Source organism: Sciurus carolinensis, chromosome 7 (genome assembly GCF_902686445.1).
Source record: "Sciurus carolinensis chromosome 7, mSciCar1.2, whole genome shotgun sequence".
Taxonomy (NCBI): domain Eukaryota; kingdom Metazoa; phylum Chordata; class Mammalia; order Rodentia; family Sciuridae; genus Sciurus; species Sciurus carolinensis.
In genome coordinates this window covers 122,555,320-122,579,708 of record NC_062219.1, presented here as the reverse complement: position 1 = coordinate 122,579,708, position 24,389 = coordinate 122,555,320, and the positions used below count along the sequence as shown (strand labels likewise).

General features: G+C 50.7%; 3 protein-coding genes across 6 annotated transcripts; 2 read left to right on the top strand and 1 right to left on the bottom strand.

The window, feature by feature from the left end:
* Positions 1-48: 48 nt before the first annotated feature.
* On the bottom strand, positions 49-2,492 carry Dxo (decapping exoribonuclease). Of its 3 annotated transcripts, none has more exons than XM_047558889.1 (7): positions 2,103-2,492; positions 1,551-1,909; positions 1,147-1,382; positions 838-952; positions 575-710; positions 338-432; positions 49-253 (listed from the first exon to the last, which is right to left on the bottom strand). In XM_047558889.1, the coding sequence occupies exons 2-7, from the start codon at positions 1,901-1,903 to the stop codon at positions 103-105; spliced, it is 1,086 nt and encodes a 361-aa protein (XP_047414845.1). In that variant the 5' UTR covers positions 1,904-1,909; positions 2,103-2,492; the 3' UTR covers positions 49-102. The 3 variants fall into 3 exon arrangements, with proteins under 3 accessions (XP_047414845.1, XP_047414843.1, XP_047414844.1); XM_047558887.1 differs by having other exon boundaries at positions 838-1,057; positions 2,103-2,491; XM_047558888.1 differs by having other exon boundaries at positions 838-1,057; positions 1,551-2,491.
* A 35-nt stretch (positions 2,493-2,527) lies between these two features.
* Positions 2,528-8,960, top strand: Stk19 (serine/threonine kinase 19). Of its 2 annotated transcripts, XM_047558890.1 has the most exons (7): positions 2,531-2,716; positions 2,865-3,001; positions 6,955-7,050; positions 7,328-7,467; positions 8,000-8,097; positions 8,208-8,355; positions 8,551-8,960. In XM_047558890.1, the coding sequence occupies exons 1-7, from the start codon at positions 2,617-2,619 to the stop codon at positions 8,594-8,596; spliced, it is 765 nt and encodes a 254-aa protein (XP_047414846.1). In that variant the 5' UTR covers positions 2,531-2,616; the 3' UTR covers positions 8,597-8,960. The 2 variants fall into 2 exon arrangements, with proteins under 2 accessions (XP_047414848.1, XP_047414846.1); XM_047558892.1 differs by lacking the exon at positions 6,955-7,050 and having other exon boundaries at positions 2,528-2,716.
* A 578-nt stretch (positions 8,961-9,538) lies between these two features.
* On the top strand, positions 9,539-23,387 carry C4a (complement C4A (Rodgers blood group)). The gene is made up of 41 exons (XM_047558515.1): positions 9,539-9,692; positions 9,812-10,010; positions 10,133-10,334; positions 10,543-10,613; positions 10,693-10,781; positions 11,003-11,085; positions 11,269-11,365; positions 11,501-11,606; positions 11,693-11,825; positions 12,614-12,729; positions 12,835-13,011; positions 13,136-13,321; positions 13,449-13,634; positions 13,796-13,954; positions 14,245-14,371; positions 14,521-14,595; positions 14,866-15,063; positions 15,152-15,263; positions 15,353-15,423; positions 15,658-15,797; positions 15,912-16,121; positions 16,368-16,419; positions 16,514-16,603; positions 16,726-16,935; positions 17,098-17,173; positions 17,292-17,448; positions 17,538-17,654; positions 17,764-17,935; positions 18,170-18,402; positions 18,493-18,660; positions 18,996-19,055; positions 19,988-20,081; positions 20,175-20,361; positions 20,491-20,581; positions 20,718-20,792; positions 21,781-21,883; positions 22,045-22,134; positions 22,217-22,315; positions 22,462-22,545; positions 22,810-22,942; positions 23,108-23,387. Exons 1-41 carry the CDS (start codon positions 9,628-9,630, stop codon positions 23,247-23,249), a joined length of 5,235 nt encoding a protein of 1,744 aa, XP_047414471.1. The 5' UTR covers positions 9,539-9,627; the 3' UTR covers positions 23,250-23,387.
* Positions 23,388-24,389: the final 1,002 nt, after the last annotated feature.

The following is a 24,389-nucleotide window of genomic DNA, read 5'->3' as shown; positions in this document are numbered from 1 at the left end:
GCCTGGGGTGTTGGACAAGATGATTCAGTTCAGAAGACACAGCAGAAGAACCACTTAGAAAGACTTTATTATCTGTGCAGACAGAATTGACCTCTTGAAGCATCATTCTGTGGGGGAGGGTGTCTTGGGAACTGATGGGAGGTCCTGGGTCATGGCTTCCACATACCACATAGGCAGGAAGGCATAGGGTGCATCTCGATGTACAGATACTGTGACTGGGCCACCAGGTTCCCAGGAGAAAAGGTGGACAAGCCTGGGGGCAGATGGGAGAGTGAGTTGAGGGCCAGAGGCAGAGCTCCTGGGATTTAGAGGGGGTGTGCAGAGCTGAATGTCTCACCTGGAGTCATCCTGGACAACTGTGCTCTGGGCAAAACTAAGGAAGGCAGAACAGAAGTTCATGCACACAGAGGGATTCCAGCCATCACGGTCATTCTGGAGTGGCCAGAGGAGGAGAAGGCAGGTGAGGATGGGGTGGAAGAAGGGGAAGGCAGACTGCAGTCCTAGATGTTGGACCTGTGGTCTTGGTGCAGGGAGTAGGCCAATACAAGTCGGAACTGTGATATCATTGCCTTACCCTGACATGTTCAAACATCTCCATGGTAGGAAAGGTCTTGAGGGAACAGACAAAACCCTCTGGGTTACGGAAGCCAGCAACAACTTTTGGGACTCCTGGGAGGAATGACTGAGCCCACCATTTCAGAAGCTTGTGTCTGACAGGAAAGGCAAGGGGTCAGTGGGACCCCCTCCTCCCCCCTCCCATTCCTCCCTCACCCTTAGGCCTCATCCTCCTCCCCAAGTCCCTTTCCCAGTCCTTGCTCTGTCCACCCCATCCTGAACCTGTAGAAGCTTCTCCATTGTCCAGGGCTGTACATCTCCTTGGAGGTCTTGAGCTCCACATAGCAGGTGGGGGGCTGTGTGGATGGGGCCTGGGGGTCTGTGCAGTCTACCTCCCCTGAGAAGAGTAGAGGGTGGTTTCCTAGGCGGCTGCGTAGCACAGAGCAGAAGGCGATGTTGGTGTTAACCTCCCCAGAGGGGTCTGGAGAGCCTCCAGGTTTGTCTGCACAAGGAGAGAAGCAGCAGGAGGGGTGGGGGCATCTCAATCTCTGGGGAAGGGGAAAGGGGCCACAGAGCAGGGGCAACTCTCACCTGCACACATGTACTGCTCAAACTTGTACCCCATGTACATAAGCTCCCGGAGAAGGGGTGGCCGAGCAAGCCTCTGAGCCCGAGCTGCAGGTGTCTCCACCTCACTCAGGTACAGTGTCCCCTGGAACCTGGAGGCTGCCAGCTGCCAGCCTTCCTGGCGTTCATATGGTGTTGTCAGCAACTTTGTCAAGTGTCCCCGCCATGTCACTATGGCCCCTGCCAGCCAGCCTGGACCCCTGAGAAGGAAAAGTTAAGAGGCCAAAGGTCTGACACAAATAGTAGCTTAGCTCACTCCCCCAAGAATGGTTCCCTCTAAAGACTCATTCCGGCTCCAGCTTTGGCCCTCCTAACTTTAGAGGTACATTTAAGTCTCCAGATCTACTTGCGAGGTATGCTTATCTCACCCCTCCAGCTGGCCTCGGTGTTCCAGAAGCCAGCGTAGCAAATGGTCCAGCCCCTCCCGGACTTCTTCATCCCGGGGCTGGTATCGATCAGGATATCCATCTCTGAGGTCAAACTCAGGACCTGGACCGTTTGTGGGGGGTGGGCTGTAGTAGCGAAGGGCTCGGGCATCTCCATGGTATTGGCGTTGTGCATCCAGAGAGAAGCGGCCTAGTTCTGAAGGGCGCCGGTAGAAAGGAAAGGGTCCAGAGTAGAGCGCAGGCTCTGTGGGTAGTGAGGATGCTGAATAGGGAAGTTTGTTCCGAGGTTCGGCTACCTCGGTCTTTTCTGCTCTCTTGGTTCCTCTGGGCTCCATAAGGTCCTAAGAGGGAAAAAGTCTCCTTTATACACAGTGGATCAGGACTAAGTGAGCCTCCTGACTTCCAGGTTTTGGCCTTGAAACTTGCAGGCCCCAGCTCCTCGAAGCCAGCCCACCTCTTTCTTTGCCCTATCCCCCAGGTCCTCCAAATGTAGTGAGGTCAGGGAGTCTGGACTCAGATCAAAGATCTGGTTACCTCAGAGTCCCCCAACCTTGTCTTCCACTTCCGCAAGGCTATGACGTCAGGAAGGCATGTCAAAACCCGAAGAGCGATGCAAAAATTTTTTTTAAAATTTTTCCTTCCGATGACACAACGATTCCGGCAAACCGTCTGGCGGGGGCGGGGGCGGGGATGGGGTTGGGTAGCAGTGAGGTTTACACCAGGAATTTGAGCCCAACGTGGCCACAGGTGCGGCTCCGCGCCGTTCAAGTGTTCCGGGACATGAGCGCTCTCGGCTGGAGCCAATCGCGGCAGGCATAGGGCAGCTGCCGGCGGAAGTGGTGCTGGTATCCACCTCGTCTTGCCAAGGGCCCGAAAGACAAGTGGACCCTTCTTCCGTCGTCACGTTGTGAAACTTACTGGGTCACCTGATCTCCAGAGGCGGGACTCCCAGAAACATTGACGTCACTACTGTGCGCCGGAAACCTGTTTTCACAGCTCTTCCCTCAGTTTCTGCATCTTCTCGGGTGCCACCCTAAAGTCCCGGGGTATGAGCCGGAAGAGACATCGCCTGGTCCCGGAGACTTTTGCATTGAAAAAACGGCGGGAGCGAGGGCCAGTAGAAGCGGATCCTTTGAGGGGCGAGTCAGGTAACCGTGGCAGCACGAGGTGGGGCTACAGACCCCAGCTGGGAGGGACCTCACCTCCGTTAGCCAGGTATTTGGAGAGACCCGCACCCCCATAGTTGTTCCCAGCCTCCGCTTAGTTTCGTCTCAGTGACCCTGTCTCCCCGCTCAGGGTCTGCGCGCGCGGCGGTTGAGGAGCTAGTGCAGCTGTTCCCTAGAGGTCTGTTCGAGGATGCGCTGCCGCCCATCGCGCTGAGGAGCCAAGTCTACAGCCTCCTGCCGGACCGGACCGTGGCTGACCGGCAGCTGGTGAGGGGCATCAGGGCGACCGCCGGAGGCCCCTTCCCTGCTTCGCGGGCACTCTCGAAGGCCAGCGTCAGACAGAACCCTCTGTCGGTTCGCCAGCCATCCAACAAGCATTAGACCAAGTCAAGAAGATGGAAGAGCGAAGCTTTTAGGGAAGCAGTCATGGGGCACACATAGTTGGAGCATCCAGGCAGACGTCAGCTCACAACAGGCCTTGTCTGTCAGTGCTCTTTCAGTCTTACACTGAAGGTGATGAGCTAGTAGAAAATGTTAAACAGGAGAGAGAATGGCGTATTGGACGTAGTGCCGTGCCTGCAAAGCTATTGCAGCTGAGAACTGGTGAGGCCTAACTTAGGGAAGTGTGGTAGGTAGGGAAAGGGTGAGTGAGGCAATGTGGAGAGTGATGAAGAGGGAAGAATTCAGGGTAGCTCCCAGGTTTTCCAGATGATTGGTGGAGTAGATGGAGGAGGAGCACATTGAGTTTTTGGAGCAGATGATACGTTTAGTTTTGTAATTTTGAGTTGGAGGTGTTTGTGGGTCATCCAGAGGCAAAAGTAGTAGTTGGATATGATAGTTGGAGAGAATTTGGAGACAGTGATAATAGAATTTAAAATCATGGAGGTGTGGATAGCTGAGACCAGTCCATGGATGGATGTGAGATCCAGTAGGAAAAGGAAGTGATTTCTGTCCTTTTACAGAGTTTGAAAGGTGATGAAAGCAATGGCTGTTTCTTGGCAGAAAAATTCCTCTACAACACACACACACACACACACACACACACACACAGGCACGCAGTATTATATATGATTTGTGGGGGAGGGTTTCACAGTTTCTCTAAGATCCAAGGTTAAAGACCCTAGGTTTAGAGTGTAAGATACTAGCGTCATATCCACAATGCTGGCGACACTACTATTTAAGGCAGTGTTATTCAATGTGTGGCCTTATTTCTACCTATGTCATTGGGCTGCTAATTCAGAAAATAGAGGTTCTGGGATTCACCCAAGATTAATGAATTAAGGTCTCTTATAGGAATGGGATGTAGGGATATACATTTTTAAATTACTGCCTCAGGTGATTCTTAATTTGCCTTAAAATTTGAGATCCACTAATGTAAGAGAAAGTAGAGGAAGAGGAATCTGTGAAAGAGGCTGAGAGGGAATTGCCAGTTAATAGGAATACATGAAAGAGGCCTAATGTGAAAGTAAAGAGGTATTCAAGGAGGGGGGAGTACTTGGTAGTGTTTAGAACTGCAACTCAAAGCAGTGTTCTCTGAAGAGGTCAAGTAAAATAAAAACTGAAATCTGTATCCATTGGAGTTAGCTAGTCACAAAAAGAAGGAAGAAAAGGAGAATGGAGACTTGTACTAGTCTCATATGAGGAAAAAAGTCAAATGGAACTACTTTTTTTTGGGGGGTGCTGGGGATCAAACCCAGGGCCTTATGCTTACAAGGGAAGCACTCTACTGACTGAGCTATCTCCCCAGCCCTGGAACTACTTCTTAAAAAAGCTTCGTGATTTTTAGCCATATGTGGTTGCAACTTTGGAGCCTGAGGCAGAATTGCAAGTTTGAGGACAGCTTCAGCAACTTAAGGAGACCTTGTCTTAAAATAAAAAATTGAAAGGGCTAGGAATGCAGCTTAGTGATAGAATGCCTCTGGGCTCAAAAAAAAAAAAAATTGTTTTACATTTATTGTGTTAGCTTATATCTTTTATATCTTTTTAAAAAAATATTTTAGTTTGTAGAGGACACAGTGCCTCTGTTTTATTCATTTATTTTGGTTTTGTTTTGTTTTACTTCTACAGACTGCATCCAGACCCACTGCACATAAATGGGGCACATCACCTCGCCTCCACAGCCACTTCATTATTTTTATGTGGGGCGAGGATCAAACCCAGTGCCTCACATGTGCTAGGCAAGGCACTCTACCACTGAGCTACAATCCCAGCCCCTATATCTTTTATATCTTGAAGAAAAATATAAACACAAAAGAAATATAAACATACACAGAGAATTTATAAAATGTTTATAAAGAAATACCTCACCACCACCAGGCCACACTATAAAACATGACCAATATTGTATATCTTTCTCTGATCAAAATTCTTTATGTCCTTGGGAACTGGGAGCTGACCTCCACTAAAACTGCTATAATTATTCCTTTGGTTTCTTTATGTTACCTGTGTATGTATTCAGAAATAACATAGCCTTAATTTTAGTATTGCCCCCCACCCCTGCCTTTTTCAGTTCTAGGGATTGAACCCAGGGACCATTTGAGGCCATTTCAGCCACTTAACAAAACCCTATCTCAAAATAAGAATGAAAAAGGAGTGTGGTAAAGTACCCTCAATTCAATCCCTATTACCAATATCCCCAAAAAGAGAGAAAAAAAGGTGGATAGTCTTATTTTAACATAGAATAATTGTACACACTGCTAGGGTATGATATGACTATCTGATTTCATTGTATACATTGTGTAACCATCAGATTAGGATAATGAACATTTTTCTCTTTGTTTATAATTTTGTGTTGAAAACTTTCCAGTTCCTCTCTTCTAGTTCTTTATAAAATTTTTCTGTACTGTAGTCATCCTACCACGCTATAGAACAGTTACTCTGTTTATCTTAACTGTATTTTTAGCCATTAGAAAAGATTATCTTTTTTGATAATTCTACTATAAAAGTTTTCTGGTTCCATTTCAATTGTTTCTTTTGAGTTTTATTTCCTGTGTGCCCAGTTATTTTTGGCCATGTGTCAGACAGATTAGATTAGATCAGCAAATGCCCTCCATGCCCCACTTCTGTTGAGTTCTTGTTTTTGTTTAAATATTATATTAAGTCTGGTAATTTCTGTTATCTTCAAATCTCTTTAATGTTTAAACAATTTAAAAATAATATTTTACTTAGTATTTTAGTTACTTTTCAACCAGTGGTTTGGTTCTTGCTGTATTCCTGCAAATAGGAATCCTAGTTTATTTTTATTTCATTGTTGTTGTTATTTTCAGTACTGGGAATTGAACTTGGGCACATTCTACCACTATGCTATATCCCCTGTTCAGCTCTTTTTTTTTTTTTTTTTTTTTAATAACAACTTTATTTATTTATTTATTTATTTATTTTTATGCATTGCTGAGGATGGAACCCAGTGCCTCACTTGTGCTAAGCAAGTGCTCTACCACTGAGCCACAAACTCAACCCTATTTTTAAATTTTGAGACAGGGTCTTGTTACCCAAGCTAGCCTCAGACTTGTGTTCCTCCTGACTCAGCCTCTGGAGAGCTGGGATTGCAGGCATATGCCACTGCACCTGGCTATTTTTACTTATTTTAAATATTTTTTCCAATACTTCCCCCCTCTTTCTGCCACCTGAAATATAGACTGTTGATTCCTTGAGGGCAGGGCCTATGTCTTAATCACTGTTTTATCTCAGTGCCTGGCAGAGAACTGGTCTTAAACTATATATATTGTTTGACAGACAACTGACAAGGCAGGTGAATGGGAAAGTGGGTAACTTGATAAAAAGGCTACTTTAAAAAATTTTCCCTATTTAAAACAAAAAACAAACAAACAACAACAACAACAAAAAAGAAAAACCAAACTTCTGGGCTGGGATTGTTGCTCAGAGGTAGAGTGCTTGCCTAGCATGTATGAGGCACTGGATTCGATTCTCAGCACCACATATAAATAAGTAAAATAAAGGTCCATTTACAACTAAAAATATACTTAAAAAAGACTTCTATGTAAACTGCTCAATTCCAGGCTTATATAGGACTTTCAAATAAAAATCTTAAATTATAGCCATTAAAAAAAAAAAAAGACTGCTTTGTGTACCACCTGATTATATTCCCATATATTAAAATGCCCCAATTCTTTCAAAGAAAATCTCCTTTTCCCGAAGTGCCTAGAGTATAACAACATCTTATCCTGACCTCCTTTTCACTTCTATCTCTATGGAGACAGAAGGAGCTTCAAGAGCAGGGAGAAATCAGAATCATCCAGCTGGGCTTTGACTTGGATGCCCATGGAATTGTCTTCACTGAGGACTACAGGACCAGAGTATGTGTGGCTGTGTATGTGTGTGTGTGTGTCATGAGCAGAGGGAGGGCGAGGAAATTGGGGAATGGAAATAAAAATGATTTCCCCTATCCCAAGTCCCAGGGAGAGGGTACAGGGCTCTGGTAAGTGGTAAAATGAGGGAGAGGGAGTAGAGAAATGGGGGGAGGAGGAATGGAGGAAGGTCCTGAGTAAGGGAAATCAGGAAGAGAAATGCTGTTCTGGGGCTGGAGATGGGTGGAGGGTAGGACCAGCCCATGTCTTTAACCTTTGTTTCTAGGTCCTCAAGGCCTGTGATGGCCGACCATATGCTGGGGCAGTACAGAAGTTTCTGGCCTCAGTGCTTCCAGCTTGTGGGGATCTTAGTTTCCAGCAGGAACAAATGACACAGACCTTTGGCTTCAGGGATCCAGAGATCACGTGAGATTTGTAGGACCTCAGTCAAGCATCTGGTACCTCCCTGCCTTCCTCCAGTCCCATTCAAACTGTGTTTTCCTTCCTAGTAAACCTGCAAAAAAGGCTGACTCTTCTATTTAATAAAATGATCTAAATTTGTACTCTTTCTTACAAGATAAGAGGCCTTAACTTGGGTCCTTGAAAAAAATAGAATTCATGAGAGCTGTGACTTGACAAATACAAAAGGGGCCTGGCAGGAACTTTAGATGTCTGATTTTAATTATGCTGGAACTAAGAAGATAGAGAATGGTATTAATAACAGGAAAAGAGTGGGCGGAAGGCAGTCCAGTAGGGACAGTGGAATAAGCAAGGGCATGACAACCTTAAACAGCATGGTCTGAGCAGATACCTGCCCCAAGTTGGGTTTTCTTTTCTGGTCTCTGTCGGCATGGTTGCCCATATTTCTGGAACCTTAGTGCTCAAACATAAACAGATAGGGAGGACAGATGGTTTTTGGAGTCCAGGCCATATCTCTTCTGGTTTCCTACTGCCCTAGGCACCTGGTAAAGGCTGGAGTCTTCACTGTCCGTGATGCTGGGAGCTGGTGGCTAGCTGTACCTGGAGCTGGAAGATTCATCAAGTACTTTGTTAAAGGTAACTTGTTTGGACCCCAGTCCTTAGCCTCTCAAGAACACCCTTTGGTGGCTCCTCAGGCCTCTAGGCCTTATTCACCTTTTCCCTTTCCTGTGCCACCTCTTCTCCAGGACGCCAGGCGGTCCTTGGCATGGTCCGAAAGGCCAAGTACCGGGAGCTTCTCCTGTCAGAGCTCTTGAGTCGGCGGGCACCTGCCACAGTGCGACTTGGCCTCTCATACCATGTACATGACCTCATTGGAGCCCAGCTAGTGGACTGGTGAGTCTTTCCCCTGGCCGGTAGATGAAAGAGCAATAACCCAAGGTTGGATTTCTTCCCAACTCATGCTTAATTCACTATTAAAGCCCAGTTTCCCTCCTTTTCTGGGACCTAGGAACACCCCTTACCAAGTTGAGTTCTCCTCACACCTTGGGCCTACGCTGTTGACTCTAGTCTTATCTTTCTTCTGTATAGTGTCTCCACCACTTCTGGAACCATCCTTCGCCTGCCAGAAACGTGAGGATTCTGCGTGTTTTTGCTTACCTCTCAGAGCGGGCTAGAGGGTCCTGGGGATTCTGCCCAGCAATGACTGATCCATGGTCACCTTGGGAAGGCCTGAGAGCCATGATGAATGCTGGGTTTGTGCATGCTGCTGCAAGCCTGGGTTCTTTCTTGTGGTGGGCTTTAGGCAATGTTTCTCTGCCCTTCCATGAATCTGGAGCCAGAAACTGTGCCAGGGCCACCTTGTCCACTGCCTGTCGTAAAAGAAGGTGCTGTTTTTCTGTGTTGGGACCGGAAGGTGGGGAGGCTGGGGAAAGAGACAAGGTCCTGTGCTCTATATGTTGGATTGAAATTGCCAAATAAAAGACTTCTGCTTTCTGATATTTTTTGGATGTCCTTTATTTTGTGTGACATGTGTTTGGGTATCTTATTTGGGGGTAGAGAGAGGTAAAGCCTTAGTTCTAAGCTTTGTCCCATTGTTCACAGAGAGCAAGGGTTAACTCTGGTACTCAGGCCAGTTCTCTCTGTAGGGTAATGAGGGTGTACCCCATTTCCTAAACCACAGGATTTCTGTTAGGGCCTACAGAATGCAAAAAACTGGGGAGGTTTATTTTGTGTCAGGGCAAAAGTAAGAGGCAAGTGTCTTAGAAGCCAATCCTTGTTTTGTTAGGCTTGTACATCTAGGCCACACTGGGCCCTTGTAGGTGCAGGGATAGGTGAGCGCAATTGTATGTGTACACACGTGGGTACACCCAGTTAGAGGGCAGTGTCCAGGCACCAGGATGAGGGGGGTTAACAGGGAAGGCAAGATTCATCTTTAGGCCAAGATTTTTCTGGATTTCCTCAGACCCTGGTGTACTGGCTGTCCCCTACCCTCAACCCCCAACACCGGGCCTGGGGCCAGTTGCATTTCTTGGTTGTCACGTGGTTTCCCGGCTTAGCTGAGGCAGGGGAGGAGCAATGTCCAGAGTCATCTCTGCCCTAAACCCTAGGTTGACCAGAAGGGAGTAGATGGGCAGACAGATCTGACTCCTCTTGGATCCTCTAGCCATGAGGCTCCTCTGGGGGCTGATCTGGGCATCCAGCTTCTTTGTCCAGTCTCTGCAGAAACCCAGGTCCTGGAGGCAATATGCTGGTGCTAGGGTGGGGGCAGGGCTAGTAATGGAACCCAGTTCAGAAGTGAGAGAGCTTAGGTGTTCCAGGCCAAACCTGATTGTGATACCCCTCTCCTCAGGTTGCTTCTGTTCTCGCCTTCTGTGGTTCATCTGGGGGTCCCTCTGTCAGTGGGGGTGCAGCTCCAAGATGTACCCCAGGGACAGGTAGTGAAAGGATCAGTTTTTCTGAGAAATCCAAGCCGAAATAAAAACCACTGCTCCCCAAAGGAGGACTTCACCCTCAGCTCAGAAAAAGACTTTGTACTCCTCAGCCTCCAGGTAACTGACTCCCACCCTCTCCTGCTGCTTCTGGGGGCCTCACCCTTCCTCCCCTCTGTCATCTTGCCAATGACTGACTTCTTCTGTCTCTGACCTGATCCTTCTCCTTCTCCTCCTGACAGATCCCCCTGAATGATGCAAAGAGCTGTGGCCTCTTTGAACTACGTAGAAGCCCTGAGGTCCAGCTGGTGGCCCAGACATCATGGCTTAAGGACTCCCTGTCCAGAAAAACAGATATTCAGGGTGTTAACCTGCTCTTCTCCTCTCGTCGGGGGCACCTCTTTTTGCAGACTGACCAGCCCATTTATAACCCTGGCCAACAGGGTGAGCATTGGCTTCAGGGTCTCTACTTTAACTCCCTCCCAACCAACCCACTCAGCACATTTGGTTCCCCTTATGTGAGGTATCCTGAAAGAAAGTGCCATGTTAGAGGGTTACTCAAGCAAATATTCAGCCCTGCCTCACTCTGGGGATTGGGCCCACCCTCTCTTTGCACATGGCCTCCTGCTTACCTCTCATCCTGCACTCCCAGTTCGGTACCGGATCTTTTCACTGGATCAGAAGATGCGCCCATCCACTGACACCCTCACAGTCATGGTAGAGGTGAGTCCTCTGATTTGCCTTCCTGACTCTGGCTGCTGATGTGACTTCCAACTTGAGACCACTTCTACTCTCCTTGCAGAATTCTTTTGGCCTGCGTGTGCACAAGAAGGAGGTTCGGGTCCCTTCACCCATCTTCCAGGATGGCTTTGTGATTCCAGACATCTCAGAGTAAGCTACCCCCACCTGGGAGTGGTCCCTACCTGCACCACTTCAATTCCTATTTCCCTCTGGGCTTTCCACTTCCAACACAGTCACATCCCAAATGCCCTGTCCTGGGCCTCCTGAACCTCTGGTTAACACCCTCAGAACTCCCCCTTGAGAACCACGCAGCTGGCTCTCTGTGGCCCTCCTGCACAGATGAGTTGAGTTCCTTCCTTGTCCATCCTTAGACCAGGGACCTGGAAGATCTCAGCCCGATTCTCAGACAGTCTGGAATCCAACAGAAGCATTCTGTTTGAGGTGAAGAAATATGGTGAGTGCTGGAGACATGAAAGACAGGTAGCTTCTTTCATGAAGGAAATAAGGGGTCAAAGGAGAGGTCGTGGGAGCAGGGCAGGACTAGGGAGGTATGGGCATTACAGACTGGGGGTGGAGTGAGTCTTAGAAGGGTACTTTTACTAGGGTTTGACCTGCTTACCCCTTTGTTTTGGGTCAGTTCTTCCCAACTTTGAGGTGAAGATCACCCCTGGAAAGCCCTACATCCTGACTGCACCTGGATATCTTGGTGAAATTGAATTAGACATCCAGGCCAGGTAACAGTGCCTGTCCCTGCCAGGTCCTGCTCCCATGCAGTATGAACAGGGTGTAGAGTCCCACTCCCTCCTTCCCAGATCATTATTTCTACCAGACCCCAGTCCACCGTCTTCCCCTTCTCCCTTTGGTAACAGGTACATCTATGGGAAGCCAGTGCAGGGGGTGGCATATGTGCGCTTTGCCCTCCAGGATGAGGATGGTAAGAAGACTTTCCTTCGGGGACTGGAGACTCAGAACAAGGTAAGAAGGAGGTAGGGAGAGGTGCAGGGGCAGAGAGGTGGGGAACACTAGTCTCACCTCATGTCCTGTTTTCTCCCCTGCCCTAGCTGGTGGATGGCCAGAGTCACATTTCCCTCTCAAAGGATAAGGTCCAGGGTGCCCTAGAGAAGCTTAATATTGGTATTGATGACCTTCAGGGGCTGCGTCTCTATGTTGCAGCAGCCATCATTGAGTCTCCAGGTGAGTGACTCCCAACTAAAATCCAGCCCCTTGCCTCTGACCTCTGAGCTGTGTTAATCATCTTCCCATCACCCTAATACCTGACCTAGTCAACTTATAAAGGCAAAGGTTTGTTTTGGCTCATGGTTTTGGAGGTCCAGTTCATGATCCGTTGGTTCCTTTGCTTTGGGCTTGTGGTGAGGCAGCATCTCCTGGTGGGAGTGCATGTTGGAGTAAAACTGCTCAATTCATGGCTGGGAAACAAAAGAAAGGAAGAGAAAGGGACCAGGGTCCCATTATCACCTTGGAGGTCTGCCCCCAATAACCTTAAATCCTCCCACTGGGCCTCACCTTGTAAAGGTCCCACCACCTCCCGCTATTGCCACATGGGGGATCAGTCCTTTTCCATATGGACCTTGGAGGGACTCTTAAGATCAAAATTATAGCACTGACCATGTTCTCTAGCACCTACACACCCCTGACTTCTGTTACCTCATCTCAGGCCCAAAGACAGAAAAGACCCAGAAGCCTTGTCTTTCTCCAACTTTGTCTTTGCATGATTGTGTCCTTTTCTCCATCTCAGTTTATTTATTTATTATTTTGTTCATTCAGTCATTCATCCATCTGTTCTCTCATGCAGCACACATCTGGGTGCAGATCCTTTGTTGGGCTTTAGCCAATGTAGAGATAAATATCAGTTGGTCTGTGTGTTGTCTTGGGGTGGAGCATGCTCAAGCTGCCCTCTCACTTTCCTGTTCCTCTTTTCCCAGAACTCTGTCCTCAACTTCTCACTACCCTTTGTCTTACAGGGGGGGAGATGGAGGAGGCAGAACTCACATCCTGGCGTTTTGTGTCATCTGCCTTCTCCTTGGATCTTAGCAAGACCAAGCGACACCTTGTGCCTGGGGCCCCCTTCCTGCTGCAGGTTGCTCCTGGAGGGGCAGGATTGGAGGGGAGCAGGCATTGGTGAGGAGGGTCCAGGGTCTTGCTGACTGCTCCCTTTTTACCAGCCCCTCTCCCACCCACTTAGGCCCTGGTCCGTGAAATGTCAGGCTCCCCAGCCTCTGGCATTCCTGTTAAAGTTTCTGCCACATTGTCTTCTGGGTCAGTTTCTAAAATTCAAGACTTTCAACAAAACACAGATGGGATCGGCCAAGTCAGCATTCCCATCCTTGTCCCCAAGACAACCACAGAACTGCAGCTCTTGGTAGGGTTCCTCTGATCCTTTGGGACAGTGGGCGAAGGGAAGAAGGTTCCACAGCCCAGCTTGAAAGGAATGGGGTACATGGATCCTTGCCCTTGACCCTGCCCTGACATGCCTCTCTCTCCAGGTGTCTGCAGGCTCCCTCTATCCAGCCATAGCCAGTCTCACTGTGCAAGCCCCAACCCCAGGAGGCTCTGCATTTCTGTCTATTGAGCGGCTGGGTCTTCAACCCCCTCGTGTAGGGGACACTCTCAACTTGAACCTGCGAGCCGTGGGCATTAGTGAGGACACCTTCTCTCATTACTACTACATGGTGTGCATAGCTTGGGAGTAGAGGAGGGCAGGGTGCAGGGAAGAGCCCTCTGGACAGGCTGGGTGCACTTCATGACTGGGGATGTTCAATGAAGAGGAAACCACTCTTGTCCTCCCTCTTGGCCCAGATCCTTTCCCGGGGAGAAATTGTGTCTATGAATCGAGAGCACAGGAGGACCCTGACCTCGGTCTCTGTGTTTGTGGGCCATCACCTGGCACCCTCGTTCTACTTTGTGGCCTTCTATTATCATCGAGGCCTCCCAGTGGCTAACTCCCTGCGAGTGGATGTCCAGGCTGAAGCCTGCGAGGGCAAGGTGACTGGGGTTGGCCGAGGTGTTGTGTGTTAGTGGGGTTAAGAGAGAAGGACAGGGTGGTTGCCAGAAGGGCATGGATTTAGTTTGGGGCACACTGAGGTTGCACAGGATTAAAAGAGGTTCTCCCCACTCTGACTGCTCCCACCCCCCATCTCTGCCAGCTGGAGCTGAACCTGGACGGTGCCAAGGACTATCGTAATGGGGAGAATGTAAAGTTGCACATGCAAACAGATTCTCAAGCCCTGGTGGCCCTTGGAGCTGTGGACACAGCTCTGTATGCTGTGGGCGGCAGGTCCCACAAGCCTCTGGACATAGGCAAGGTTTGTTGAGCCCTCTTCCCTATCCTCTTGCCATTCCATGTCTTCTTCCCTTGATTCCCTGAGCCTGAGTGCTAAGCTCAATTCCTAGATCTCACTTGAGCTCCTACAGACCCCTCCCAGTCTTCTCTCAGGCCATGGACCTCATCCATTTCTCCTCTTGGCCCTTGGTCTCTATTTTCCCACTCTGTTTATCTTTCATATTTGTTTTTGCCCTGCCCTCTCACTCACAGCTGAGCAGCTGATCCTGCCCCTCAGACAGTCTCGACTCCCAGTTCCCTTTTTCTTACCAGGTCTTTGAAGTTATGAACAGCTATGACCTTGGCTGTGGTCCTGGAGGTGGGGACAGTGCCCTTCAGGTGTTCCAGGCAGCGGGTCTGGCCTTTTCTGATGGAGACCAATTGACCTCAGTCAGAAAGAGTGAGAACAGAGATGGAAAGGGAGTGGGTGAGGGGAAGATGAGAAAGGAGGAAGGGCCGGTGGGATCAAGGAAGAAGGGATGGGTAGGGGAAGGGGAGGAAAGGAGGGGCAGGACCACTCATCCTGTGACTTGACTGGCTCTCTACCAGGTCTAAGCTGTCCCAAGGAGGAGAAAACCCGGAAGAAGAGAAATGTGAACTTCCAAAAGGCGATTAGTGAGAAGTGTGAGTTGTGGGCACCCGTGAAGCAACTTAAGCTGTCCACTTGTGTCTGGGTCAGGGTGGGGATCTGCCTCTCTGCCCTTTTACTCCTCAGTGAGCTAGTAGGTGGTATGTGGGAACAAGAAACCAAGTTCTGGGCTTGAAGTAATTGGGCTGGTGACTGTCTCCCTGGCCTTAAGTTCTCGAGGCAAGTCCTTGTGAATCCAGGGGTTGGGATAGGGGCTGAGGTGTGTCTGCTTTGGTCCCTTGCACTTAACCTCACCTGACCTGCAGTGGGCCAGTATTCTTCCCCAGAAGCCAAGCGCTGCTGCCAGGATGGGCTGACACGGCTACCTATGGCACGCTCTTGTGAGCAGCGAGTGGCTCGTGTGCCACAGCTGGCCTGCCGGGAGCCCTTCCTGTCTTGTTGCCAGTTTGCTGAGAGCCTGCGCAAGAAGAACAGGAACAGGGGCCAGGTGGGCCTTGCCCGAGGTGAGGGGCTCGGTGGGGTGGAGAACAGGCAATGGTGTCTGGAAGGGCAGAACAGTCCTTCCTCACTCCCATCCCCCATGGCCCCCAGCCCTGGAGTTCCTGCAGGAGGAGGAACTGATCCATGAAGATGATATTCTCGTGCGCAGCTTCTTCCCAGAGAACTGGCTCTGGAAAGTGGAGACAGTGGACCGTTCCAAAACGTAAGGGCCTGGAGGGCCTTGCTTTGTCTCTGCGTTAGGTCTGGGGCCAGCCCTGGGGTGTGACAGGGCTTCTCTACCTCTCCTGCTAGATTGTCACTGTGGCTCCCTGACTCTTTGACCACGTGGGAGATCCATGGTGTAAGCTTGTCCAAAAACACAGGTGAGGTTGCCCTGCCTGGGTCTCCAGCTGCCCTTCTCCCATTTCCCCTTGACCCAGGCACCCTGCTTAGCCCTTTGCTCTCAGTATAAGAAGGAGGTCCAGGGATCTGGGGAAGTCTCTAGTAGCATGCACCTGGCCTGGTCCAGAGATAAGAGGCAGGCTGAGGGCAGAACTGGGTCATGCCCTGCTTCCCACTGACTTCTGCCCCCCATACCCACACTTCTTACCCATCAGGTCTGTGTGTGGCCACACCAGTCCATCTCCGAGTGTTCCGCGAGTTTCACCTGCACCTCCGCCTGCCCATCTCTGTCCGCCGCTTTGAGCAACTTGAGCTGCGGCCCGTCCTCTATAACTATCTGGATAAAAACCTGACTGTGAGGCCCCTTGGGAGCCTAAGCACATGGGGGTGGGTGGGGGAACCAGGGACAGGTGAGGGTGGGAACCCAGCTAGGCTGGGGCTTTGGCCATCCCCATTTTGTTGCCCCCAGGTGAGCGTCCATGTGTCTCCAGTGGAGGGGCTGTGCCTGGCTGGGGGTGGAGGACTGGCCCAGCAGGTGCTGGTGCCTGCAGGCTCTGCCCGGCCTGTTGCCTTCTCTGTGGTACCTATGGCAGCTGCTGCTGTGTCCCTGAAGGTGGTGGCTCGAGGATCCTTTGAATTCCCTGTAGGGGATGCAGTGTCCAAAGTTCTGCAAATTGAGGTGAATGGACACCCCTGAATCGAGGTCTCTGGTCTCCCAGATTTATCTCCCATCCTCAGTTCATCCTCTGCTATTGAGATCAGTGTCCTTGTACCCAAACTCAATGCTTTGGTCTATTTACATCTTCTACAGTCGTAACCCAACTCTCCCTAAAGTTGAAACAGTTCTGTGGGACTGTTGCAGTGGGGGAAAGGGGGAGGCTGTAGTCCTGTCTGATGCCTCACAGCCATGTTTCCCCTGAGACAGAAGGAAGGGGCCATCCACAGGGAGGAGATGGTCTATGAACTCAACCCCCTGGGTGAGTGACCCCTAACCCAGTCATCAGCTTCTTAAGGGGGTTGTGGGGTGCTAGGGATGTGGATAGAAGGACTGACTACCAGCTTTTCCCATAGACCACCGAGGCCGGAGCTTGGAAATTCCTGGCAACTCTGATCCAAATATTATCCCTGATGGAGATTTCAGCAGCTTTGTGAGGGTTACAGGTGAGGGTGATCTTCAGCAACTTGCTGTTGGATACCCTGGACTCATGTGAAGCCTGTGGACCCCTGTTTTGACCCTCAGTCCCTGGGTCTTTAGACTTATCCTCAATCCTCTTTCTTCATAGCCTCGGATCCATTGGAGACCCTTGGCTCTGAGGGAGCCTTATCCCCAGGAGGCCTGGCCTCCCTGCTGAGGCTTCCCCAGGGCTGTGCTGAACAAACCATGATCTACTTGGCTCCCACACTGGCAGCCTCCCACTATCTGGACAAGACAGAACAATGGAGCAGACTGCCCCCTGAGACCAAGGACCATGCTGTGGATCTGATCCAGAAAGGTTCTGGGTGCAGGGGCAAGCAGGACTAGGGTCTGGGATGGGGGCAGTTAATGAAAGATGGACAGCCCAGAGGCTAGAGAGGGGAAGCAGGGGGAAGCATGGCCTCAGACATAAACATTGAAAGAGTGGGTGACACCTTAGTAGCCCCCTCTTCTTTCTAAGGCTACATGCGGATCCAGCAGTTTCGGAAGAGAGATGGTTCCTATGGGGCTTGGTTACACCGGGAGAGCAGCACCTGGTGAGACTGGGAGAGGGGCTAGGGCACCTGGAGGGTGAATAATCAGATACCTGGGGAAGTGGGACTGTGTCTCCGCAGGGACCACTCCTATCCCCAGCTGTCCTTTCCTTCCCTCTAGGCTCACAGCCTTTGTGCTGAAGGTTCTAAGTTTGGCTCAGGAGCAGGTGGGCGGCTCACCTGAAAAACTGCAGGAGACAGCCAGTTGGCTGCTATCCCAGCAGCAGGCAGATGGCTCATTCAAGGACCCCTGTCCAGTTATCCACAGGGCCATGCAGGTGTGGATGTGCTGGGCTAAGGAGAACCTGCAGGAAAAACTGTCTCTACCTTTTCCCTTCTTGACTGACATCTTTTCTCCCCTCTCTAGGGGGGTTTGGTGGGAAACGATGAAACTGTGGCTCTCACTGCTTTTGTGGTCATTGCCCTTCAGCATGGGCTGGCTGTCTTCCAGGACCAGAGTACACAGCAATTGAAGCAGAGAGTGGTAAGGATGCCTGTGGGTCTGCCCATCACCGGAACCCAGGGATTCAGACCCAGTTTTCCCAGGAGCCCAGGCATCCAGACCCCAGACCTTCCTCCCCAATTCCTTTCAGGAATCCTCCATCTCAAAGGCAAACTCATTCTTGGGGGAGAAAGCAAGTGCTGGGCTCCTGGGTGCCCATGCAGCTGCCATCACGGCCTACGCCCTAACACTGTCTAAGGCTTCCCAGGACCTGCAGGATGTTGCGCACAACAACCTCATGGCAATGGCCCAGGAGACTGGTGGTATGGGACAAGGGAGTCTTGGCAGTAACCCTGGGGCTTTGTTGTGGGGGAGGCTTGTGATACCTGGATGTACCTAGAAAGAGAGAATGGAGACCCTGAGAAGGAATTAAAGCATAAGCAGGGAAGATTTGGGAGTAGAATCAGGAAAGCCTGACAGAAGGGAGTCAAAGGGCAGGTAACTGGGATGACTCCACCTGCTTCCCTGTTCATCTGTGGGTCTCTCTTCTCTTCCAGATAACTTGTACTGGGGTTCAGTCACTGGTTCTCAGAACAATATTGTGTCACCCACCCTGGCTCCTCGAAGTCCAGCAGACCCCATGCCCCAGGCCCCAGCCCTATGGATTGAAACCACAGCCTATGGTCTGCTTCACCTGCTGCTTCGGGAGGGCAAAGCAGAGCTGGCCAACCAGGCTGCATCCTGGCTCACCCATCAGGGCAGCTTCCAAGGGGGATTCCGCAGCACTCAGGTAGGGGTTGCCCCAGGTTCTGGGACAACCTGAGACCAAGTACTGAGTAGTCCTGAGACCAAGTACTGAGTCCTGGCCTGACCTCCTCAGGACACAGTGATTGCCCTGGATGCCCTGTCGGCATACTGGATTGCCTCCCACACCACTGAGGAGCGGGGACTCAATGTGACTCTGAGTTCTACAGGCCGCAGTGGATTCAAGTCCTATGTGCTTCAACTGAACAACCACCAAATTAAAGGGATAGAGGAGGAACTGCAGGTGAACACTCCCACACCTGGGTTGCTATGACAACTGGGCTGGTCCAGAAACCATCCCCTCCTTCCCCCTTCAGAAATCCCTGTGACCCTCTTCCAGAAGTCCTTGAAGATTTTCTGCTGTGTGACCAAATTTCTGAGCTTTACTTATCTATAAAATAATATATATGCAGATTCTGTCCCACATGGTTTTAGGAGGCTAAAGTGAGAGTGCACACAAAGGTAGAAACTTTTAGAAATGTGATGTGGGGAAGTTTTAAGGGAAGAGATAAATTATTAGAGCAACAAACTGGTTTCCCTCTGCCCTTCTGATGTCTCTCATTTTTTTGTTCCTTAAAGTTTTCCCTGAGCAGCAAGATTAATGTGAAGGTGGGAGGAAACAGCAAGGGAACCTTGAAGGTGAGGCTGGCAGTGCAGGTGCCCGGCGAGGGGAGGGACAGGGCCCGCAGAGAAGGGAGGAGCTGGTGTTGAGGGGTCCCTATGGGCTTGTCATCAGGGGGAGGAAGAAGCCACCTCAGGGTTGGTGTCCTCTGCTTCCATCCTGGGCCTTTCCCCCTTGCTCTGATCTCCCCCATTTCTGGTCATCTGTCATATCCTTTATCTCCACATCTGGCTCCTCAGTCCAGGCCTATCTCCTGACCCAGAGGCTTGATACATTCCACAGTACCTCAGACATAGCAGGTCTCCAACCTCTTCTTTCTCCTGTGTCCCTTTTCTGAGTGGTGGGATCCCCTTCCGCCCAGGAGCCCAGCTACCATTCTAGAGGCCATGTGAGTGGCTTCTCTCCAGAGCACATCCTTATAGACTCTGTAACTCCTGCTCTGCTCCTCTGCTGTCTTGGGTCTTTGTCACTTGTGTCCTAGACCTCTTGTTAAAATGTTCTTGGCCCTTCCTCCTATCTCTCCACTATGGTAGTGAGACTGACCTTCTGAAAACACCAGTCAGATTTACCTGGGAAAAACATCACACTGGGGCCCCTGCCGACCTCTCTGGCCAGACTACACATCCCCACAGTTCTCCCTGCATATATTTCTTCCCTCTGCTCCCTGTACCATGGGACAAGCTCATTCTCCTCCTTCCAGCCTCAGCCAGAACCCTTTCCTGAACTTTCCATTCCAGCTTCCTGTGTGCCTTCTAGAGTATTGACCTCCCTGGGCAGTCCTGCATCCTCATCTCTATCTCATGTCTTACCCAGCAGCCCATCTGGTGCCCACTTATGGTTGTACTGTTCAGAGAGGGGCTAGGGCTCAGACCTCTCAGTCCAGGGAGAGATGTCCTTAGGTCTGTGCCTCAAGCATCTTTTGTCCTCTCCCTACCCCTTGCTGAGCCAGGTCCTGCGCACCTACAATGTCCTGGATATGAAGAACACAACCTGCAAGGATCTTCAAATTGAGGTGACGGTCACAGGCCATGTGGACTACACAAGTGAGTGTTGGAGCCTGGAGGCCTTGGGCCCCGAGGGGCTGATGTGGGACTGAGTGGCCTCCCAGCCCTTTCTCACCATGCTGCCCTGTGCAGGGGAAGCAAATGAGGATTATGAGGATTATGAGTATGAGGAATTTCCAGCCAGCGATGACCCAAGTACCCTTTCCCAGCCTGTGACACCTTTGCAGCTGTTTGAGGGACGGAGGAACCGCCGTAGGAGGGAGGTGCCCAAGGTGGCAGAGGAACAGGAATCTAGAGTACAGTACACCGTGTGCATCTGGTGGGTGCTGCACAGGCCATGTTGGGTGCAGCCACTGGGCCAGGGGAATGGGGCTGGGACAGAAGCTGGGGCTGGGCATCTGGAACACAGTAATGTAGAACCTGGGCATCAGGTCACATCTCTCCACAGGCGAAATGGCAAGGTGGGGCTGTCTGGCATGGCCATTGCAGATATCACCCTCCTGAGTGGATTCCACGCCTTGCGGGCCGACCTGGAGAAGGTGTGGTCAGCCACCCAGACCATCCCACTCTGCTCTCAGGAGCCCTGCTCCATCCCTGTAGCACCTCCAGATGCTGAGCCCTGGCTTGTTTGAGGCCTAGGGCCACTGACCTGTAACTGCTTCCCCTTCCCCACAGCTGACCTCCCTTTCTGACCGTTATGTGAGTCACTTTGAGATGGATGGACCCCATGTCTTACTATACTTTGACTCGGTGAGTGCGGAGGGGTGACACAGGAAAAGAATTGATGGCACTGGGATTACTGAATCCATTATGAAGTTTCCAGGAAGCAACTGCGTCAGCAACTGGGGCTCTTGGGAACTTGGGACATAAGTAGGGAGCCAGGACAAGGAATGTGACTTACATGAACCACAGCAGAGTTAGAGGCAGTCTTCCTTAGGTTATGGCAGGTAACAGAAGCCCCAGTTGTATTGGTGATGAGGACAAGGCTGTCAGGAGGGTGGTTTGAGGGCAGTTAGAATGCCTTAGAGGTCAAGTCCTGCCACAATCCTAATGCAAGAATAGTACTGAAAGTCCAGTTTGAGAATCATCAACCTGGAAGGATTTGTTGGGAGTCAAGGAATAGAGACCCCCCCTGGGGGTACAGAGGAGAAAAGAGGGTGGGCTCAGGTCTGTGCTCCCAGGAAAAGAGAAAAAAAGGATTTAAGAAATGATAGGTGGGGGCTGGGGCTGTAGCTCAGTGGTAGAGCGCTTGCCTAGCATGTGTGAGGCACTGGGTTCCATCCTCAGCACCACATAAAAATAAAATAAAGGTATTGTGTCCATCTATTACAACAACAACAAAAAAAAAAAAAAAAAAAAAAGGAAGAAAGAAAGAAAAAGAAACAGGAAAGAAAAAGAAAACAAAAAAAGAAAGAAAAAGAAGTGACCAGGTGGAACCAGGGATGGTTCAGAAGCTTACCTTCAGTTTAGAGAGTTTTTCTGAGAATTCGTCCATAATTTAAGACTGCAGAAGAATTGGAGCTGAGAATACTGTGGCAAGGTCACCACCAGTATAGTGAAGTTATCAGAGACCTTGGGGATCAGTTTTTAGAGTTCTGGTGGCAGGAAGGCAACAGAATGTGAAGGATGCTAGAGATAAGATCAATAGCAATAGAATAGAAACAGGCCAAGTAGAAGCAGCCAGAAGCCTGTAGGCTGGGGAATGACTCCTCCATCTTACTTCCCCACCCCTTACCAGGTCCCCACCTCCCGGGAGTGTGTGGGCTTTGGAGCTGTACAGGAGGTGGCCGTGGGGCTGGTGCAGCCGGCCAGCGCAGCCCTATATGACTACTACAGCCCCGGTGAGCAGTCAGGGACAGCCTGGCATTTGGGGAGGTTCGGGTAGGTGCCCTTATTTGGGAAGCCAGGAATCAGCATAGCGAAGGGTGGAACGGGGCTCCATGGGATGGGGAGGTGCAGAGGAGGGACATGTGCCTTAACTCCACTCTTTGTTTTTCTCCAGAGCACAAATGTTCTGTGTTTTACGGGGCACCAACGAAGAGCAAACTCCTGTCCACGTTGTGCTCTGCTGACGTCTGCCAATGTGCTGAGGGTGAGAGGCAAGGTCTGGGGTAGGGCTGGGAAGATGGGCTGGTGGGGCCAATGCACCACCTCATCTGGGCCCTCCACCTCAGGGAAATGCCCTCGACAGCGTCGCGCCCTGGAGCGGGGGCTGCAGGATGAGGATGGTTATAGGATGAAGTTTGCCTGCTACTATCCCCGAGTGGAGTATGGTTAGTCTTCCCCCCTCAGGGACCAGCTGTCTTGTTCTCTCCAGACTGCCTGCTCTTCTCACAGGCCCACGTGTGGCCTCTTTGCTGTCCAGCCCTTTCAGCCCCAGGTGATCACCCTTCTCTCCCTTCCCCTCACCCTTGCCCAGGCTTCCAGGTTCACATTCTCCGAGAAGATAGCAGAGCTGCTTTCCGCCTCTTTGAGACCAGGATCACCCAAGTCCTGCACTTCAGTAGGAAGGGAACCAAAGAGACGGGCAACTGGGGGAGGCAGGAAGGTCAAGGTTTGGGTGTGGGGTCTGGCCACTGGGAATCATGAAAACTCAGACTAGTCTGAGCATACTAGCAACCTGGGCTTGCCCATAAATGGGGAGCAATAGCACATGCCCATCAGAGATAGTAAGGGTTAAACAATGGACCTGTGCAGAGCCCCTGGCCCTGTGCTGCCCTTGGCCTTCCCTACCCCTCTGATGGCTCTTGTGCACATTCGCCCTCAGCCAAGGATACCAAGGCTGTTGCTGGTCAGACCCGCAACTTCCTGGTTCGAGCCTCTTGCCGCCTTCGCTTGGAGCCTGAGAAAGAATATTTGATCATGGGTCTAGATGGGGCCACCTATGACCTCAATGGAGAGTGAGTCATGTGGTCCCTTCTATCTTGCTTTATTCACACCCATGACCGTCCTTAGGGAACAACTCCCTGGCACCTATCCCTGTCCCTCAGAAGCCAAGGCCTTATGCTTTCTATTCTGCATGCCCATCCTCCTGACCTCTGCTGACAGCCTCTTTGCCCCTGCAGCCCCCAATATCTGCTGGACTCAAATAGCTGGATTGAAGAGATGCCCTCTGAACGCCTGTGCCGGAGCACCCGCCAGCGGGCAGCCTGTGCCCAGCTCAGTGACTTCCTCCAGGAGTATGGCACCCAGGGGTGCCAAGTGTGAGGGCTCCCCCCACACCCCACCACTGCCCAGGTGGAGCCAGAGCTGGGAAAAGGTGATGCTTGGCCGTGCAGCTGCTCCTTGGCCTGTGAACACAGCCCCAGGGGCAGGGTCACAATAAAGCCTTTTGCCAAAGTGTCAGTGTGTGTCTCTGTGATTGAGAGCAGCCCCCATTCCAGGTTCTGGGGGACCCAGACCAGGTTGTATAATCTTGAGTCCAAGATTATACAGGCTCTCAGAGCCTGGAACCCTTGGACTGGCCACCTCTGTCTGAACCCACCCTGATGACTCAGGCCTTAGTACATCCTGGGACCACCCCAAACAGAACTGTGACCCAACAACCTCTTCCTCAAGGACTAGAGTCCACCCTGAGACTTTTCTTCAGTATGTTCCCAAGGAGTTCTATCGCCCAATGTCACCAGTCCCCTTGTCCTTGGGCAGGATTTGTGCTCAGCTGACACATCACCAGTTGTGCCAGATGAGCTGTGTCTAGTCCCATGACCCTACTCTGACCTTGTGCATTTGGTACTTCTGAGCCCTGGTCTGTTGAAAGCCTGTTGACCCTTGATCCTATTATCAATGGCATTAGGTATCTTCCCCAAAGTTGTGCAATCCTCTGATGATGTCTTCATCTGGGCACTGATTTTAAACAAGCCCAAAGGCTGACTGTGGTGTGTTTGTTAATAATCTGAAGGAAACACTTATTCTACTGGGGCCAACCCACTCCCCCCTGCTTGCCTAGCTTTCCCCTACTTTGGTGGTACCCTTGGGACCTTCAGGGGTGACCTTAGAAGTCCGCCCATGGAAATTTACCGAGATGAGTTTTGATGTCAGTTGAGACAGTTCAGCAGCCCACCATTCAATCATTCAACAAAAATTCACAGAACTCTCACTCCATACCATGCCCTGTGTTAGATACCAGAAATACAGCCACTCTGTTCCTCCTGTGCTGGAGCACCTGCCAGTAGGCAGCCTGTGCCTAGTCAATGTTGGAGGAAGCAGAAATGAGAATGAGCACTCCACATCCTCTGTAAAAAGTGTGATGTCAGGGAGCAGCGTGGTCCCATGGGGCATCTAATCCAGTAAAGGAGATGGGCAGGGAAGTTTTCCTGGAGGAGGTGACATCTAAGTTTTGTTTTGAAG

What these genes read in the sequence shown, in the direction of transcription:
- Dxo (XM_047558888.1), bottom strand. Translation starts at nt 1,903, where the DNA reads ATGGAGCCCAGAGGAACCAAGAGAGCAGAAAAGACCGAGGTAGCCGAA. An exon ending in CACCGAGGCCAGCTGGAGGG is followed by an intron (nt 1,383 to 1,550) that starts GTGAGATAAGCA and finishes TTTCCTTCTCAG; the next exon opens with GGGTCCAGGCTGGCTGGCAG. An exon ending in TGAGCAGTACATGTGTGCAG is followed by an intron (nt 1,058 to 1,146) that starts GTGAGAGTTGCC and finishes CTCCTTGTGCAG; the next exon opens with ACAAACCTGGAGGCTCTCCA.
- Stk19 (XM_047558890.1), top strand. Translation starts at nt 2,617, where the DNA reads ATGAGCCGGAAGAGACATCGCCTGGTCCCGGAGACTTTTGCATTGAAA. An exon ending in TCCTTTGAGGGGCGAGTCAG is followed by an intron (nt 2,717 to 2,864) that starts GTAACCGTGGCA and finishes CTCCCCGCTCAG; the next exon opens with GGTCTGCGCGCGCGGCGGTT. An exon ending in CCGTGGCTGACCGGCAGCTG is followed by an intron (nt 3,002 to 6,954) that starts GTGAGGGGCATC and finishes CTATGGAGACAG; the next exon opens with AAGGAGCTTCAAGAGCAGGG.
- C4a (XM_047558515.1), top strand. Translation starts at nt 9,628, where the DNA reads ATGAGGCTCCTCTGGGGGCTGATCTGGGCATCCAGCTTCTTTGTCCAG. An exon ending in AAAGGCGATTAGTGAGAAGT is followed by an intron (nt 14,596 to 14,865) that starts GTGAGTTGTGGG and finishes CCTGACCTGCAG; the next exon opens with TGGGCCAGTATTCTTCCCCA. An exon ending in AGCAATTGAAGCAGAGAGTG is followed by an intron (nt 17,655 to 17,763) that starts GTAAGGATGCCT and finishes AATTCCTTTCAG; the next exon opens with GAATCCTCCATCTCAAAGGC.